Raw genomic sequence first — 18,529 nt, forward strand, 5'->3', positions numbered from 1 at the left:
AAATTATAGTTTGAGTAGTACTTGGGTTAAAAGTCGGACTGTTTCCCTGTATTGTATACCGAGGGAAACTTTAATGAGCATATACGTTTTTCTTAACTTACAAAAACATTAAATCTGTTCACTTTATGTAAATGTGGGTCTTTTTCGGAGGGGGGGGCACAGAACGCATCTTAGAACGTTTCCTGGAGGAACTTTTACTTTACAAAACTTGGAGCAGGAAATTGATTACTCAGTAGTCATATTCACAAAACAAGAACAAACGTCCCCTATTAAGTTTGGCCGCTTCTGGGTGCCGTAGACGAATAAATATTGGAAAGAAGCATTGTGGGACTTGTGGCATTTGAGCAACAATGGCGGACACCTTTGGTGACGATTTGTTCAGCGTGTTTGACGACGAACAGACGAGCTCCAGCAAAAAAACAGTCACAAAGTCTGGACCTCAAGAAGGGTACGTCTTTCTGGTGGCCATTTGGAAAATGCCATTATTAATACCAGCAAACGTACTTTGTAAGTTAAATGTAATCATAGCAACAAGCGTGCTAGCCGTAGGCTAGTTAGTGTAGCTGGTTACCCACGTTATGATTTGCAACCATCTCTCATTCAATTAGCCTCACAGTACTGGAAACATTAAGAACGTTAAGAGGACGATAATCGTTCGTCGGCTCGATTCCCATACATGTGGTTGTTCTGTGCTGTATGTCAAGGTGGAAGACAACTCAAAATGTCAAAACTCTAATGAAAATAGAAATTAGGATACATGTTATTGAAACGTTACACCGTTAGTTACACGAAGTGGCCCGGAAAGCTAAATTGCGAACTTTGTTTACTAATATGCAATCTCATTGTGGGACTCAGGAAATCAGCAAGCAAACAAGAAAAAGCAAAAGATGAATCTCCAGCTGCAGCAAGGGGTAAACGAGATATTGACAATGACGGAGCAGAAGAAGTGGTGTTTGGCAAAAAGCCAAAGCTGGAAACAGTTTCAACTGAAGAAATTAAGTAAGAAATTACCTGCATTTCAGTTTTACCTGCTTACTGAAAGGATATTGTAAGAATGATGCATTTGTGGGAAGAGAAATAGCCCTGTGGCATTTGCTTGGTCTAATGTGAACTTTCTCAGTCTCACAGATCTCATGCCCAAAGTGAAAGTGGAGCAGGTGGAGACAGTGGAAGGTTGTACACATGAGGTGAGCTTGCAGTCACTGGGTCATAAACCTGACCATACATAAACTTCCCAGTCTCAAACTTGACCTCTTTTTTTTTCTCATTCAGGTGGCTCTCCCAGCTGATGAGCAGTATACACAGCTGAAGCCACGAGTGGGGAAAGCAGCTAAAGTATGTGGTTCTTGCTCTTTGGCTCTCGCTAACAGTGTTCACTTTAGTTTCAGTTTATGTGCTCGGTTCACTCTATGTTTCCTGTTTTTTTTTTTCCATGCAGGAATACCCATTTGTACTAGATCCCTTCCAGCGTGAAGCCATTCTTTGCATTGACAACAACCAGTCTGTGCTTGTGTCTGCTCACACCTCAGCAGGAAAGACTGTGTGTGCTGAGTGAGTACTAAATTTCACTTAATCTGAGTCGTTCTTTATTCTTCTGTCAAACGTCAGTTAATGTGCTGGCAGGGTTTGTGTATTAAATGGCTCCCATTCCCATTTTAAGAGTGCACCTTCTTATCAAGTGTCTGACTTTTCATGACAGCTTTTCTTGTCCCCACATTCTCTCTCTGATGGATCTCTAAGGTATGCGATTGCTCTAGCGTTGAGAGACAAACAGAGGGTCATCTTCACCAGCCCTATCAAAGCCCTCAGTAATCAGAAGTACAGAGAAATGTATGAAGAGTTTCAAGATGTGGGTCTGATGACTGGTGATGTCACTATCAACCCAACAGCCTCCTGCCTGGTCATGACAACTGAGGTATGACCTCAGCATCACAATGTGACATCACAACCTCACTTTTTTGTTTGTGTGCAGAGTGACATCAGCATTATGTTTATGTGTGGATGTCAGCATCTTAAGTCGTGTTCTTTTACTACTGTTCTCCCGGCAGATTTTGAGGAGTATGTTATACAGAGGCTCTGAGGTCATGAGAGAGGTCGCGTGGGTCATCTTTGATGAGATCCATTACATGAGGGACTCAGGTAGGTTCTATTCAAAAGTACTCCTTTACTGATGACAAGCGCAAACTCCAGTTTGCCCCATACATCAAACTCTACAACCTAAGAGAAGTGTTAACTTGCTCTGTCGTTAGCAGAGCCTCATGTAGGCTCTTTTAAGTTCTTAAAGAGAATGAAGATTGTGTGATGCTGCGCTGTGTGCATCTTCATTTTTGTGCTGTCTCTCCTCTGCAGAACGTGGTGTTGTCTGGGAGGAAACCATCATTCTGTTGCCTGACAATGTGCACTATGTTTTCCTGTCTGCCACTATCCCTAATGCCCGACAGTTTGCAGAATGGATCTGTCACCTCCATAAACAGGTGTGTCTTCACAGGGGGGGTTTTTGAGGGTTTTTTTTTTGTTTTCCTTAAGAAAAACTAATTTTTGGATCACAAAGCTTGCTCAGCGTTCTCTAACTATAAAAGAGTGACATTTCTGGACCAGAAAGTGTATCAGTAGCCTTTTAAAAAGCACTCTATTTCTTGTAAATTAAAGAATAATAAAAGTGAGGCTTGTCCCAAAAATGTTGCTTTATGACTTAATACTTACACAAAGCTGTTTTAATTGCAGTTATTATAAATGGATAAACTTACTCTTGAATGCTGGTTTGTGTTTTTATATAGCCATGTCATGTGGTATACACAGACTACCGCCCCACTCCGCTGCAGCACTACATCTTCCCAGCAGGGGGCGATGGACTTCACCTTGTGGTGGATGAAAATGTAAGTTGCAGATCTGCAGTGTATTAGGTACACTGCTGGAGTCAAGTCCTTTTTGCTGTGCATGTTTTTTTCTAGTTATACCATTGAGTTGCCATGTTAACTAATTAGCATAAAAAGAGCATTGATGCCCTGTGCCTTTCAGCTCAGTATACTTTATACCTGTTTGCCAGGGCAGCTAGAGAAACAATGATAGTCAACAGGTCTCTTCCATTTAATTATTGAGGGCTCAGTGTGTAGGTTTCGAGTGACTGTGAATGGTGTTGAATTGCCAAACTTCTCTGTGCAAGGGCTTCCCAGAACACCTCTTGTTTATTTAATTCAGTGCCATTTAATGCATTTTAATGGGTTTCCTCATTCATGTTTTATTATGTGTTACTGAATTGGAGTCTGCGGTCTTACAGATGGATAGGGTGATAGGTAAGCAAGCTAAAATCTTTTTCTGTGTGGCTTTCTCTCTGTCAGGGGGATTTCAGGGAGGACAACTTTAACACAGCCATGCAGGTTCTCAGGGATGCTGGAGACTCAGGGGGCAGCAGTGGAGGGAAATGGGACCCCAAAGGCAGAAAAGGAGGAACTAAAGGTTTGTGGTTGCTATGGTGATCGTGATTTGTAGTGTACAGAGGCTTGTATGTGTATGCCATTAAGGAGTTACGCAAGACCCATTTCAAACAAAATACCCTCGCATCTCACACTGAATCCACAGCGTCATAGAAAATCGCCACTGTACAAATATTAACATATTAAACTTGGCAGTTGTTATGGTACACCTGTGCCTGTACAGGCCTGCAGACTGGTCTATGGCTTAATCCTGTTTCATAAGTGTCAGTCCCCGTGGAATATGCTAATGCATGAATCTCTGGGACACTTAGGCCAGTCGAACGTGTTTAAGATCGTCAAGATGATCATGGAGAGGAACTTCCAGCCGGTCATCATCTTCAGCTTTAGCAAGAAGGAATGTGAGGCCTACGCACTGCAGGTTTCAAAACTGGACTTCAACACAGGTACAGACGTGGACTGCTCTACATCAAACACAGCTCTGCTCCCTCACTTTCACACGTCGACCTGTCTGTTAGCCTCTCCATCCCAAATTAAACAGCGCTCCTGTCATGCGTCAGAGTCGATCGCTTTATGAATTTAAGTATTGCACGTGAAAGTTTCATAATCTGAAATCCCTATCAGTTAGGAATTAGTACAGTGCTGGACAATATTTCATAATCTGAAATGTTTCAAATGCTGTGATCATGTGTAATTCACGGTGCTCATGGGACAAAGGCAGACTGAAGATAATGTTGAAAGACATGTCAATCATGAGATTTCATTTGAACTTGAATACCCATAGAATTGGTGAAACTCTTCATGAGGACTAAAAACAGAATATTTTAAGTATGTTAGTCAGCAGAGCTTTGTAAAATGAGTAAACCCTCATACCTAAATAGATGAAAAGAGCATATGCCTAAAAGGTGTAGTGACCCTTATCACGTTCATTTACTCACTTGTGATGCATAACCATGGTGATGAGTTTCATTTAAATAAGTGCTGCATGTTGGTCCAGCTGTTAGCTTAGTTTTCTTAGGTGCAGTATCTCATCTGTTTTGGTTAACTTAATAACCCAAAACTCACATGGGACAAGCTGTGTGACTTCAAACCATTATCTTCATTGCACAATAGAGAAATATTGGGCATATTCATAAACATTCCTCAGAATTCCTGAGAATGTCATATATTTCTCCTTGGCCCTGTCCACCACCCCTCTTCCCCGATGATTTAACATTGGAACTGCTCACACACAAAGTTCATCCCGTCAGATTTAATCCTGAAAATGAGCACTTGTTTTTTTTTTTCCCCCTGCTGAGCATGTCATAAGTAACACCGACACAATCCCGACGGCGTTTTTTAAAAATAAATTAGACAGGGGACAGCAAAACAGCATCGGCCATTGTTATTGTAAGACTTTGGGTTAATTACCTCATGTTGACACATTTCAAGATTTGAGAAGATTTGTAGCCAAGTTTACATAGCCTGTAAGCCTGCACGAGGAGCTGTCTTCCCAGGACAGTAGTTGTGAAAAGCCTACATTCATTTGTCACCCCAGACACATGAATGTGGCCATTGAGTTTCTCTGGCTTTTTTTTTTTTTTTCTGCTGTCTTTGCGTGGTCTTAGAGAGAGGCAGTCACACAGGCATGTGTCAGGCTCCACACAGGCATGCTGGCCACTCATTCATCTAATGGATGAGTGTTCAGGCTGTGTGTGAACTAACAGACAGAGAGAGACAGACAGAGACAGACAGAGAGAGAGAGAGAGACAGACAGAGAGAGAGAGAGAGAGACAGACAGAGAGAGAGAGAGAGAGACAGACAGAGAGAGAGAGAGAGACAGACAGAGAGAGAGAGCTACAGCCCGTAGTGCCGTAGATGCACTTCCACGGCTGCCGTGCGCAGTTACAGATTTAATGTGTTTTTAAAGAGGGGAGGGTGTGTGCGGTGATATCACGGGGTTCTGTAGAGGCTGAGATAAGAAAGAAGGAAGGAAAATGGAGGCTAAGGGGAGCTCTCTCTCTCTCTCCCCCCCTCTCTCTCTCTCTCGGCTTAGGTTTATCCTCTGTTAGCACACCGTCAGTTTTGGATTGCGTTTGTGCAATTCTTATATAACAATATACTCGCAAGGTTTTTCCTGCCACATATTACTTAACAGGGGGGTTGAAAGAAGGGCTTGTGGTGAAACCGATGTTGTTGTTGTTGTTGTTCCGTTTAGTAACCTTAATGTTTAAGTTAATGAAGTACATTTGGCTGTCCACCAGACTATGCTGAAGAAAAAGGGGGGGGGAAACTTTGAGATGAGTGTTTTTCCTCTAGGAGTTGCTTTGTGTTGAGTGTTTCGGCATGATCAGGGTCTTTAATAAGATATATTTATGGAAAGTGAGAACACGGCTTGCTTTTTGACTATATTTAGATCTTATTTTGTTGTGCTGCGGGCCCTGGCTGATAATAAACCTGCAGGATGGAGCATATGCTGTTTTTCTGTAATGAAACACTTTGGCATCCAAGCTCTTCTCCCTCATGACGCATTGTTTCTGGCCTCAGTCAGTGGAACTGTAAAACATGGCTGCAGAGAGGAGAACGCTACACAGTGGGCTAGGCCTGGAAAAAAATATCCCCCTGTCTTTTCTCTGTTTTTCAAAGTTTCATAAAACAGCTGAGACACTGTCCAGGACCAGCCCTGCAGATCAGTCGCACTCAAACACAGCTTAACAAGCGGTCAACAGGGTATTGGCAAAACAATGCTTTGTACATTTTTATGCGAAGGGGCTTTTTATTCCATGAAGATATAGGGAGTTGTTTATTAAAAAGGCACTAGGCTTTGTTGGACCATCTATCTCCCTCTCTCTCTCTCTCTCTCTCTTTCTCTTTCAGTTTCTCTCTCTCTCTGTCTCTTTCTTCTCTTTTGTCTGCTCTTGACATGAATAATGGATGGTGGAAGCACATAAGTCTTAGTTTTCCAGAAGCTTCTTAAAGGAAACAGCATGTTCAGAATCTCAGATATACAGCTGCATTGCTTTTCATTTTTAACAGCATGGAGAGAGCTGTAGATTCATCGATTGTTCTTTTGTTTTTTCCCCTACAGATGAGGAGAAGAAGCTTGTAGAGGAAGTTTTCAACAATGCTATTGACTGTCTCTCTGATGAGGACAAAAAACTACCACAGGTATGGGAAGGTTTCACTGTGTTACATGCTCTCACAGATATGCAGATTCCACTCATTAATTATTCAGTCTCAAAAGTTCCTGAGTGACACACCTCCTGTTTGTATACTGATCATGTATAGACAATACTGAAATTTCTCTAAAGTTGTAAATGCTGTTACCACTTACTATCATTAATTAGCTGTTAGTTGCTTTTAAACAAAAGCTTTTGCGGTTTGTCAGTGGTTGCTTAAATCTACAGGTTAGATTCTTCTCACAATTACAAGGCTTTTGGTTGCCTGTTTCAGGGTTTAATATCCCACTCTGCATTTCCTTTAATGCTTGTTTTATAAACTGGTCTCTCTTCATGCTAACTTTCACTCAACTGCATACCACTTTAAATATTTTAATTCACGACGTCATTTGTATAAGCTCTAAATTAGTTTCCAGTAGTATTTCTCTGCCTCATTTAGCCTCTTTAAACATGTTTAAAAGTTTGAAGTTTGAAAACTGGCTTTCTTGTTGCCATAGTCTTTGAGAGATCTGGGACTGCCACACAAGCCACAGCAAAGCTGAACATGGCCATGTGAACCTTGTCATTAGAGGGTTCAGAGACATGGTTGGGTGTTAAAAAGCTTTTCAAAGGAGTTTTAAGACATCGTAAAAGTTCCCACTCTCTCTTTGGAACTGTCACTGGTATTTAGACAACATGTGACCTCATAGTTTTCCCAAACTTCTCGCTCCTGTTTGTTGTAGTGGCGGTTTTAGGCATTTAGCGGTACTTGCAGTAAACATTTCCAAACTGCAGGAGTGCTCATCCTGTTGTCAGTTATGCTTTATTAGGGGCCACGGTCTGAGGACTAGAGACTTGGAAAAACGCCCAAAGCAGTTTAACTTGACTTGACGCCTTCTCAGGGGCAGCTGTTTTGCTTGATTCATTCTTCTTTTTGAAGGTGGATCTCAGTAAATGGTATATCAATCACCATCAATCAACATAGGGGCCAACACCTTTAACTGACTCTCATGTTACTTTATGGTCAGGTGGAGCATGTCCTGCCTTTACTGAAAAGAGGTATTGGAATCCATCATGGTGGACTGTTGCCCATCCTTAAGGAGACCATTGAGATCCTCTTCTCTGAAGGCCTTCTCAAGGTAAGGCCTACACCGTCCCAGTTCTCTGACCTTATTGTTGAAGTCAAATCAATCTCATGGCTTTCTCAAGTTTGGTGTGGGTTTTTTTTTCTCTCTCTCACACACACACAAACACAGTGCCTAATGGCGTCATATTTTGATTTGACTGTTGTGGCCTGTAAAGCCCTCTGAGACTGTAAACAGTGATATTGGGCTCTAAATAAACTTGAACTTGAACTTAATGTGTCCTCTCTCTCCAGGCCTTGTTTGCCACTGAGACGTTTGCCATGGGGATCAACATGCCAGCACGAACTGTGCTCTTCACCAGTGCGCGCAAGTTTGACGGCAAAGACTTCCGCTGGGTAAAGCTCTATCCTGCTGTTGTGAAACTGTGATTTCCTCTCTGTCCGAGAGCCAGAGCTCGATCGAGTGACGTATCTGGCTCTCTTATTCTCTGACAGCAAACCGCTCTGTCGGTCAGCGACCACTGAAGTAAATTTCAGGCATGTAATAAGCCTGTGACTCCGTGTATGTGACACAGAACCAGATGTTGAAACACGATATCATTTTATTTCTTTCATGGTGCATGTTGACACAGGGAACTCACTAATCCGCGTTTCTACGTAATGAAATCTCAGCTTGGTCAGTCAGATTTACGTGACGCTCGCAAGGCCGTAGGGTCGGCCCATGACGCGAGCCTAGCGGCCACGTTTTGTTTGCGCGAGCGGGAGGCTGCCGTCGAAGCTGTTCCGAATCAAAAGGTTCGCAGCGTCGCTGGCCTGGTGTGGAGAGAGGAACAAGCTGCCATCCAAACGGCCTGTGCGGAACATCTGGTATCCATGAGCGTGCCAGAGGAACACGCACTCAAGGCCTCAGTAAACTAAACTCAAACCCAGAACCTTTCTTTTCCCTGGCTCCACGGACTGCTCGGCCCTCTCCGGTCCAATAACAAAGCGGCTTTAAAGAGGCGACGTGTGCTGGAGCCGGCGCCAGGACGTTGTAATGCAGTTAAATGTTGCCTTAGGAGCATTATCATATTTACATCACAGAGGGTTAAACAATATGTCTGCAACAAACAGGCTGAGAACATAGCATTAAAAAAAAAAAAAAATAGCTGAGGTCTTTGTATTTTTAAGCAAACACATCTGTGTTTGCACATTTGCAATCAATTGAGTCCCACACTGTCCATACTGTGGGGGAGTTAAGAGTAGATTCTGGGAAAACTCAGGAGGATTTTTCTAGAGGAAATCAATCCCTAACCTTTGTCAAGAAAGTGCTTATATCAACGAATATCAGAACGCACTAAAACTCCCCCAGTGCCATCAACACCGCTCCACATTTCAGATATATGTGCTGAGTAATGGTGGAATGCATTACGGTGGATCCATCTCTTTCTCCCGTCAGATTTCCTCTGGAGAGTATATCCAGATGTCGGGGCGAGCAGGCAGGAGAGGAATGGACGAAAGAGGCATCGTCATCTTCATGGTAGACGAGAAGATGAGTCCGGCAGTAGGGAAACAGCTCCTGAAGGTATGCTGAAACACGTCCGCCGGTACAATCGCAATCCAATTTCTAAATCATTCTGCGGTTTTTGTCATGTAAGTGCAAGCACATGTTTGATTACAAGAGTGTACTCATGCATGTCCTATTACAGCGGGGTTTTTCCTTTTCTAAGACTGAAAGAATAGCCCTGCTGGGGATACGTTCTTTAAAGGAAGAGGAGATTTTGGTCTTGCAATCGTTGTTGTAAAGCTGCCTGCTTCAAAGCAATAACTCAGTGCTTCACCAATCAGGCCCCCCCCACGCCCCCACCCCCGTATCTCACTGATGTCACTCGGAGATCTCTGCCAAATGCCTCCCAGAGTGTGTTTCAGGCCCCTCGCTCCTCACTCTTCACCCGTGATAGACCTCTGGAACAGCCGCGTACACCAGGGCTCTGTTTTCTTCACCCACACCGAGCCAAAACCTTCCTTCTCTCAACGTCAGTGACTTACACAGTCAACGTGGAACTCTGCAGGCTTTCTGCAACAGTTTGGATCATACAAATACACATAACACAAGCCAGGGCCTTAAGCCCAGAACCCGTCCCCCACCCACCCCTTCCCAAACAGGGCTTAGCGTGCTCCTCGTGAGGCTTTTCCTCAGGGTTCATGAACCACCCCCCCTCCCTTGTCTTTGCTGGTTCTCCAGGCCTTTTTGGTCCCATTAAATCTTGCGCAACAACCCTCTTACGGGATGAGAGGCAAGTTTATCTTGGTTCTCCTGGAGAGACTCTAATGGAATACCAGGAAATATGTGTCACTTAAACGAATTAGCTGGCATTCTGGCACTGTCATCTCGGTTTTCTCCCTGCTCTCCTCGCTGAGCTTTAATGTCTAGTTCACAGAGAGGCAAAACGTTTTGCAACACAAAGAGGTGTACTTCCTAACTAGTCAAACGGTTTTTTGGTTTTTGTTTTTTTTTTCTTCTGTGTGTTCCTCATAGGCAGATGTTTACAGCCGTTGACCTTTTATTGTAACTCGGAATTATGTGTTGTTTGCTTCAAAACCTAGGACAAAAGTTCTCTGGATTGTGTTATGAGATGAAATCTTGGAGGCAAGTTGAGGTAGCGAGGTTGGGGAGGGGAAAAAAAAAAGACATTTTAAAAACCTGTGATTTTTATTTATTTTTTTTCTCTCTAAACTGGCAGGGCTCTGCTGACCCATTGAACAGCGCGTTCCATCTGACGTACAACATGGTTTTGAACCTGCTGCGAGTGGAGGAGATCAACCCTGAGTACATGCTGGAGAAATCCTTCTATCAGTTCCAGCACTACAGGGCCGTGCCTGGGGTTGTAGAGAGTAAGGCCCTTGTCCTCTGTGAACCTTTCGTTATACAGCTTCTCAAGTGTTCCGCTGAAGCATTGAGCTGAAATATTTGTGTGAGCTTACTGTTGACCTTTTCATGCAAACTGTGTAAAGATGTTTTCTTTTCCACATTAATATTTTGGGCAAAGAGTTTTGGAGAATGTTGTGTTTTGATGGTTTCCTTCTTACAGAGATGAAGAAGCTGGAGGAACAATACAATGCTATAGAGATTCCTAATGAGGAGAGTGTAGTCACCTATTATAAGATTCGACAGCAACTGGCTAAACTGGGCAAGGAGATTGAGGAGTATATTCACAAACCCAAGTACTGCTTACCGTTTCTTCAGCCTGGCAGACTGGTCAAGGTAATGCTACATCCAATGATTCTTCAGCTGTCTGAGGTTTCTGATTAACTAATACAAGTACCAACCACATTTTGCACTGAAAATACCAACCGCTTTATTGAACTTAAAATGGTACGTAGATGCTTTTTTTAAAACCATGCAGAATGGTTTAAGATGGCCTTGGTGCTAAAGCATATTTACATGGATATTAGCTCCCCGGAGTGGAGATAAGAATATTCCAACTTGTTTCACTGCTATTACAGGTGAAAAATGAAGAATTAGATTTTGGCTGGGGTGTGGTTGTGAACTTCTCAAAGAAGTCCAATGTTAAGGTAAGTCCAGATTCAGCCAAGCCAAAGTGTTGGCCAAGCTCTGTGCTTCTGCTATTGGCTACAGCCTTGAGGTGTTTTAAACGACAGTTCTTGTTGTGATTGTGTCCCTGTAGCCTGGCACAGGGGACCTGGACCCCCTGTATGTGGTGGAGGTTCTCGTTCACTGCAGCAAAGAGAGCGTGAAGAACGCAGCCACGGAGGCAGCCAGACCTGTTGCCCCTGGGGAGAAAGGAGAAATGCAGGTATAAGCAGGACAGGTGATTGTGAATGACATCACTTATTCCCCAACGGATAGAGCGTGCAGTTCGACTGGCCACACAGGATCCGATAGACAATGGATAGAATGACCGTGCGGTTTGACTGCCCATACAGGAACTGATTAAAATGCTTTGGGCACATCCAGCCTTCAGAATAATGAAACCACCCTGTGTAATCTTTTTTTTTTTTAAACATCCAGAAAGTTGGGCAACTTTTTTTTATGAGTTGTCTTCAGCCCTCAAACTGGGCTTGAATGTGCTTTTTTTTTTTCCTTTTCCTTTTTGTGGTTTGAGCTTGTTCTGGTCTGCAATCCAAAATCAGCATCCATATATCATATTATGTCCTGTTAAATATATGATTTCTGTCTGCATGTGTCTGTGTCTACACAGGCTGCCTGCTCTGTCGGTATTTAAACAGATTTCATTAGCTGTCAGGCCCTCACACTTGTGCTCAGCAGATTCCAAAGCTGACTACAAGCTGCTTTGCAATTCCTCTCTCCAATGCGGAGCAAGCAAGCTCAGTGTGCCTCTTTTCTGGGTGTCTGTCCTGTACAGTGTAGCTTTTATAATACTCCTGATACATCTTCTGCTTCAGGACAAATAATTAAAAAAAAATGTTTCTCTCTCTCTCTGTCCCTCTCTGTCTGTCCGTGTCCACCCTGTGTGAAGAGTTAAGTGATTTAACGGGAATCCCAGAGGTGCTGTGGTAGATGACTTTAGCTGCTACTCCTGTTTTTCTTCTCTATCTCTCCAGGCTCATAAAGAATCTGTGGGCCGTGTGTGCTCCTGCTGAATGTGTTCAGATAGAGCCCTCTAGTATAAAAACAAAGACCTCTGCCAGCCCTGCTTTTGCTCATATATGGCTCTGTTATGCTGAAAGGGATGCAGGTTCAGCCAATAAGGACAATATGTTTTTGGCTTGTTCAGCAGTGTCTGACTTGGCTTTAACTCAGACCTGTGCAAAGATTGTGTGTGTGTGTGTGTGCATGTGTGTGCTCGTGCGCGCGCTCCCTTTAAATTCTCTTTTCAGTCAAAATCATACATTTGTTAAACTCTCTAAGTAATTAGAAATATCAAAGCCATGCAAAATGAATTTTGTGGTCCGTTTTTTGCAGACTTTCGTTAAAATTTTTTAATCTTAAATTTCTACGAAGTTGTAATAGTGCCTGCTACATAACAATGTAATATGAGGAGTAGTATTTGTCTAAGCGTTCTTTGGGTTTCCATCAAACTAGTTTTGGTAACTGGGTTTGATCCAAAACCTGTTCATCCTAATAAAGTTCTCATACAGCAAAATACCAACAGATGATAAGTGTGACATTTTTAACTCATTACTCTGTGACTGAAGAATTAAACGGAATCTGTTTTCTCTCTCTTTTCTTTTAAAACCAGGTTGTCCCAGTAATGTTACATCTCATCACCACCATCAGTTCTGTGCGTTTGTTTATCCCAAAAGACCTACGGCCATACGACAACAGACAGAGCATGCTCAAGTCCATGCATGTGAGTGCACACACACACACACACACACACACACACACACACATTCTCTCTATGACACTGAGGTTAAAAAAAGAAAACCTATACTCTAGTTTTATAGTAATAATGCGGACCGTCCACTTGTGTTTCTTTCCTCAGGAAGTGCAGAAACGTTTTCCTGACGGCATTCCACTGCTGGACCCCATCGATGACATGGGCATAAAAGACCCTGGACTGAAGAAGGTCATTCAGAAGGTGGAGGCCTTTGAACACAGGATGTATTCCCACCCTCTGCACACTGACCCCAGTCTAGAGGCTCTCTACACCCTCTGTGAGAAGAAAGCACTGGTGAGCTCTCACAGCAGGCCATACCCGCACCGTGGTACCAAAGCGTTTAACCGTGGATCACGCTGTTATTGGTTTAGGATTTTTTTTTGTTTTGAATGTTCCAAAATATTGGTTCCCTTGTTTAAAAGAAAAACAGGTTTTATGTATACAGGCTGAATGCTGTGCGGTTTAGCGGTATTGTTTGACCAAAAAGCAATGGGCACCGTGCCATTTCCTTTGGATGAAATCTCAATGGTCCAACCCAATTAAACAAAGACAGGAAACCGGTCTGAAGGCACCATGACTAGGGGATGAAATCCAATGATTTCTGCTCGATTACTGTTTTTAGGTCACCACACTGGAGAGGAGGAGGAAGTTTTGAATTGTTAAGGTTTAGGGTTAGGGTGTATAGTTCCCATTTTGACTGGTGTCACCTGGGGTCAGAGACATTGCACACCTTTGTCTGTGATTAAATCTTGTGTGAGGCTCAGGAGTAAGCTCAGATGGTGACCACACACGGTCTAAAAGGCTTAGGGTGAACGTACACGGTTGCGAGGAGGTCCGTGTAAACCAGATTACACTCTCTTTGATTGGCCCTGACATGAGATTTACACCTGCTGGAAAAAGCTCCTCAATCCTCTCCCGTTTGGGAGGGAGTCTGTTGGCGTTCCAAACCTTTGTACTAGGCATTCCTTTGGTCCTGAACCTCAAACTCACACCCGGACACGCGGACAGTTCATCATCTCCTCAATGAGCAGTTAGTGAAGAATGTTCATAAATCTGTCAGCCTGAGGCGGTGGGGTTTTGCGTAGGATTTGAAGGGAAAGTTCACTGATAAAGCTCATCTTTGATTGAGCTGTTTTCATAGTGGGGACATAAGGTATGTTCTCCATACAGTTAAAGCACACCGCACCTTGTCACACCCACTTTTACGCTGAGGATATGAATGATGGGCGGAATTGTTTTTTTGTTTTTGGTAATGTGTTTGTGGGTGTGTGTATGTGTGTGACAGAGAGAGAGAGAGAACTGGGGAAGATACAGTTTGAGCAAACTCTAATGTGAGTCAGTAGTTCAGTCTTGTTCTCAGTTGTCTGCCTCGAGTATGTCACTGTGAACTGTGGTAAGCCCTAAAATGGATAATGCACTTAGAGAGGAGCCATTGTTGCAAAGGGTGTAACGGCCAAAGCACTGCAAACCAGTTCCATTTAACTGATCCGTCTTTGCTTTTCTCAATGATGACACGCTGATTGGAAGACTTTTTCCATATTAGTCATTCAAGTCAGTCCTGCTAGCCCTGCCTTTGATTCCAGAAACAGATAAACGTCTGTCATAAACATTTAAAGGAATACAAACAATCACCAAAGGGTATTATTAATGAACTTTTGTTCATCTTCACGCAAAAGTTGTGTTTGTCTGTGCACATACAGCTACTGTGATCTGCACTTCAGCTGTGAAGCTCACTTCTGAACCTGAGTTTCCACAGTCCTGTAAGGAGAGTGTGTTTTGTGTTTTTCAGATCGCAAATGACATAAAGGCGGCCAAACGGGAGCTGAAGAGGGCTCGCACCGTTCTCCAGATGGACGAGCTGAAGTGTAGGAAACGCGTGCTCCGCCGTCTGGGCTTCGCCACCTCATCCGACGTCATCGAGATGAAGGGTCGCGTGGCCTGTGAGATCAGCAGGTAGGCAAAGACAAGCTGGGACATAGCGTGTAACCTGACGCCGGCGCCTACCCTCGCAAAAAAAACGCTGACGGGCACGGAGAAGGATAGCGTCTCTGCGCTGTCCCGAAAGCGATAACCTCTGCGTCTTTTGTGTTCAGAGCGAGACAGGCAGATTTTTTATTATTAATTGTTATTATTATTATTGTTTTTTTTTTTTTAATTGTCTCATGGTTTGTGTGTCTGCAGCGCGGACGAGCTGCTGCTGACGGAGATGATGTTCAACGGCCTCTTCAACGAACTGACAGCCGAACAGGCCACCGCACTCCTCAGCTGCTTCGTCTTCCAGGAAAACGTAAACGTCCCACTGACTCACTCTCTCTCAGCTCTGGGGAAATGGAAAAGACTTGGATGGGAACGGAAGAGTGGTTGATGTAGTTTGTCAGACCGTTATATGAATGAGCTTTACAAACATTGGTTGCTGGATAGTATATCATTTAGAGAGAGAATCCTCTCAGAATGCTGTGTAATGTTAGTGAGACAGGTTGCTTACTTTAATGCACTTTCTCTCTGGCAGGGCATAGTGTAATAAATTCTTTATAAAATCAGAGGAATGTGCCGTTGCTCAAACCTTAGCGCTCGTTTAGGCAAAACCGTCAAGATCTCTGCACGTCTATAACGAGTTTCGCCCGTCTCTGCACAAATCATTGTTCTCTCTGTCACCTTCCTTGTCTCAGTGTTGGTGTGTGTGTGTGTGTGTGTGTGTGTGGTGTCATGCTTTTTGTGTGAGACTGGGAGATTGTGTGTGGGGACATCTGCTTCCTATCGTCAGTTGTCAGTGTGGAGTATCTCCACCTGTTAGTGACTATAAGAGAGAGAGTGACCAGGCAGATCATGTGTGAGCACAGCTCTATACACAAGGGTAACCACAGCCTCAGTGAACAGGCTCAGTCAAAGGGAAAAAACAGAAAGAGTTGCTACCAACACAAAAATGGGGGGGGGGGGTGTCTAGAATAACCGTCTTTGGAGGTAATCGCGGTTGCGACAGTCCATATGGAATAGATGGTACCGGATAACCAACCTCATTTCCTCTTTCATTCATATTGAAATAAAAGCGCTTTGGTCGAACCTTTGCCTCTACCTGCAGTGCCCTCCATATACCGTTTAATGATATTGGATGATCTGAAGCATATGCTGAGATGTCAGGCTAGATTATCTGTCTAACGTTTCCGTTAAGACCCCTCTTCTTTTCCTGAGGACAGGTCAAGGCATTGTAAAAATCCCCCCAGGCTTTGTGCAGCTCGGCGTGTCAGATCAGTGCCAGAAGCCTAATGGAGAAGCAGCTCTGGCCGACAGAAACATTGCTGCGCACTTAGTCACAGCATTAGCTCCATTTTGCAATCGCTACAGCAGGCTGTGTGTGTGCGTGTGTGTGTGTGTGTGTGTTTACATGAGTGGTCCTGACCTTGTGTTGTGCTCTGTCCAAAGGCCAACGAGATGCCCAAGCTGACGGAGCAGCTGGCAGGACCCCTGAGACAGATGCAGGTAAAGGGAGTCAGAGAAAGACAGGCACCACCTACCAGGAACACCCTGGATTCCTCACATTACAGACTAACCATGTTTACAGCTGTAGCTATCTAGGGCAACTCTCTGATCTCCGTTAGAGAAAGGCAGATCTCAGAGTACAACATGTTTGTGGTCATTAAAATGGAATTTAATGACGTAGGTACTGTGCGTGTGTGTGCGCGCTGTATGTATGAGCCATGTTGATTGTGCGTGCGTCATGTTGTTTCAGGAGTGTGCAAAACGCATTGCTAAGATCTCTGCTGAGGCCAAACTGGAGGTAGATGAGGATGCCTATCTGAACGCATTTCGCCCTCACCTGATGGATGTGGTGTATACTTGGGCTAATGGCTCCACCTTTGCCCAGATTTGCAAGATGACCGATGTGTTTGAAGGTAACTGTTGCCAGGGTAATGATGGTCCAAGAGCACATAAATCTATTTTTCTATATAAAATTATAGTTTAGATCATTGCTAGAATAAAGAAATTTTGGCTTTGCCAGCACTGAAACATGAGAGTTATAGTAAACCATGAAACAGAGTGTATTTACATAAGAAAAAAAAAAAAAAAGGGTGTTTTGTGGAAATCTTTGAGGTCAAGTCCTTTACGTTTCAAGAGTTGCTGCTTGCACACAAGTACACCATGAGCAAAAGAAAAGAAAACACCTCCTCCTCCAGAAATCTTATGTCTCAAAGCACTCAGCTTTTGTGCAGTGAGTCTGACGTGTGCTGCGAAAAATGCACCTCACGTTGTTCTTGAAAAGAGATCCCTGTACAGTGATCCAACCCAAAATGGAATTTAGCCTTTGACTGAGGAGGAGAGACACGTGGAGGAGAAAGGACTGGTTTCTCTCTCTCTTCTCCCACTCCTCTCTCTCTCTCCCTCCCTCTCCCTCTCCTTCCTCTCGGGCATTGCGTAGAGCATCAGTGTGTTTCCTGTACAGTGTCAAGCCCCAAGAAGCCTTTGGCTGAGAAAAGTATGAGCTGTCATAAAGATGAATACACTTAATAGAGCTGGACTTTGTATGCAACTCTGGAATGCAGTAACCGCTAAAAAATTTGTTTGGGCTTTAGTGAGCAAGACTGAACTGTCTGTTTGTAATTTGCCAGCAGTGCGTTCCTTGTTCTCTCTCTCTCTCTCTGAGTGATGTGTATCTTCTCTGTGTGTAGGCAGCATTATTCGTTGCATGAGGCGGTTGGAGGAGCTCCTCAGGCAAATGTGTCAGGCAGCCAAGGCTATTGGAAACACAGAACTGGAAAACAAGTTTGCAAAAGGTAAGATCTGCTTCTTGACAGGTGGAGCCATGAGATGAACGGTTATTAAGAAGTTTCATTCCGTCGTGTTTTGGCCTCGTCTCACTACGTTATAGAAAGGCTGCTTTAAAACTACCCTGTGGCCTTAACGTAAAGGATCATTTCGTCAAGCATGTGTGACTGTGCAGTGTCACCTCACAGTGCCAAAGTCCTTATGCCAATCTGGTAAACCCCGTCCAGTGTAAGTACTGTGTGGTAATACAGACTTCCTCATCTGAACCCGTCCCATCACGCTCCAGCCTTTCAAAACCAAATGGGAGGAAACTTGATTTCCAAACAAATGAACCGTTGACCTAATCAATTTTCCCCTCTTTGCACTGTTAACTGGGCTGGAAAGTGGTAACTTCCCTGTCTTTCCAGCGGGTATAACAGCAATCAAGAGGGACATTGTGTTTGCTGCCAGGCTTAACCTGTGATAGACTAAATATGCCAAAATGACAGGGTTGTTGACAAATTTTATGCAAAGGAGTAATTTCCCTGTCTTTCCTACAGGTATAACTGCGATCAAGAGGGACATTGTGTTTGCTGCCAGTCTTTACCTGTGATAGACTAAATATGCTGAAGTTTCCAAGTTCCTGCTTCTTCTGATTCTGAGTTCACCTTTTCAGTTTGTCATACATTATACTATCACGGACAAAACAGCACAGAGAAGTTTTCGTTTTATTTGTGTTCATGTCCAACAAGCATAATTGTTTTTGGTTTGTTTTGTTTTGTTTTTTTGTTT

The 18,529-nt window shown here is 43.6% G+C and overlaps 1 protein-coding gene across 2 annotated transcripts; it reads left to right on the forward strand.

The window, feature by feature from the left end:
• The first annotated feature begins 350 nt into the window (after positions 1–350).
• On the forward strand, positions 351–18,455 carry mtrex (Mtr4 exosome RNA helicase). Of its 2 annotated transcripts, none has more exons than XM_030767345.1 (27): positions 351–448; positions 856–999; positions 1,121–1,187; positions 1,273–1,335; positions 1,439–1,551; positions 1,741–1,915; positions 2,049–2,139; positions 2,350–2,474; positions 2,778–2,876; positions 3,339–3,456; positions 3,746–3,877; positions 6,499–6,578; positions 7,597–7,707; positions 7,947–8,048; positions 9,091–9,216; positions 10,376–10,526; positions 10,724–10,896; positions 11,139–11,207; positions 11,321–11,449; positions 12,857–12,967; positions 13,103–13,291; positions 14,787–14,950; positions 15,179–15,284; positions 16,418–16,474; positions 16,725–16,887; positions 17,662–17,766; positions 18,298–18,455. In XM_030767345.1, the coding sequence occupies exons 1-27, from the start codon at positions 351–353 to the stop codon at positions 18,348–18,350; spliced, it is 3,114 nt and encodes a 1,037-aa protein (XP_030623205.1). In that variant the 3' UTR covers positions 18,351–18,455. The 2 variants fall into 2 exon arrangements, with proteins under 2 accessions (XP_030623205.1, XP_030623206.1); XM_030767346.1 differs by having other exon boundaries at positions 351–430.
• Positions 18,456–18,529: the final 74 nt, after the last annotated feature.

Source organism: Chanos chanos, chromosome 3 (assembly GCF_902362185.1).
Source record: "Chanos chanos chromosome 3, fChaCha1.1, whole genome shotgun sequence".
NCBI classification, from domain to species: Eukaryota; Metazoa; Chordata; class Actinopteri; order Gonorynchiformes; family Chanidae; genus Chanos; species Chanos chanos.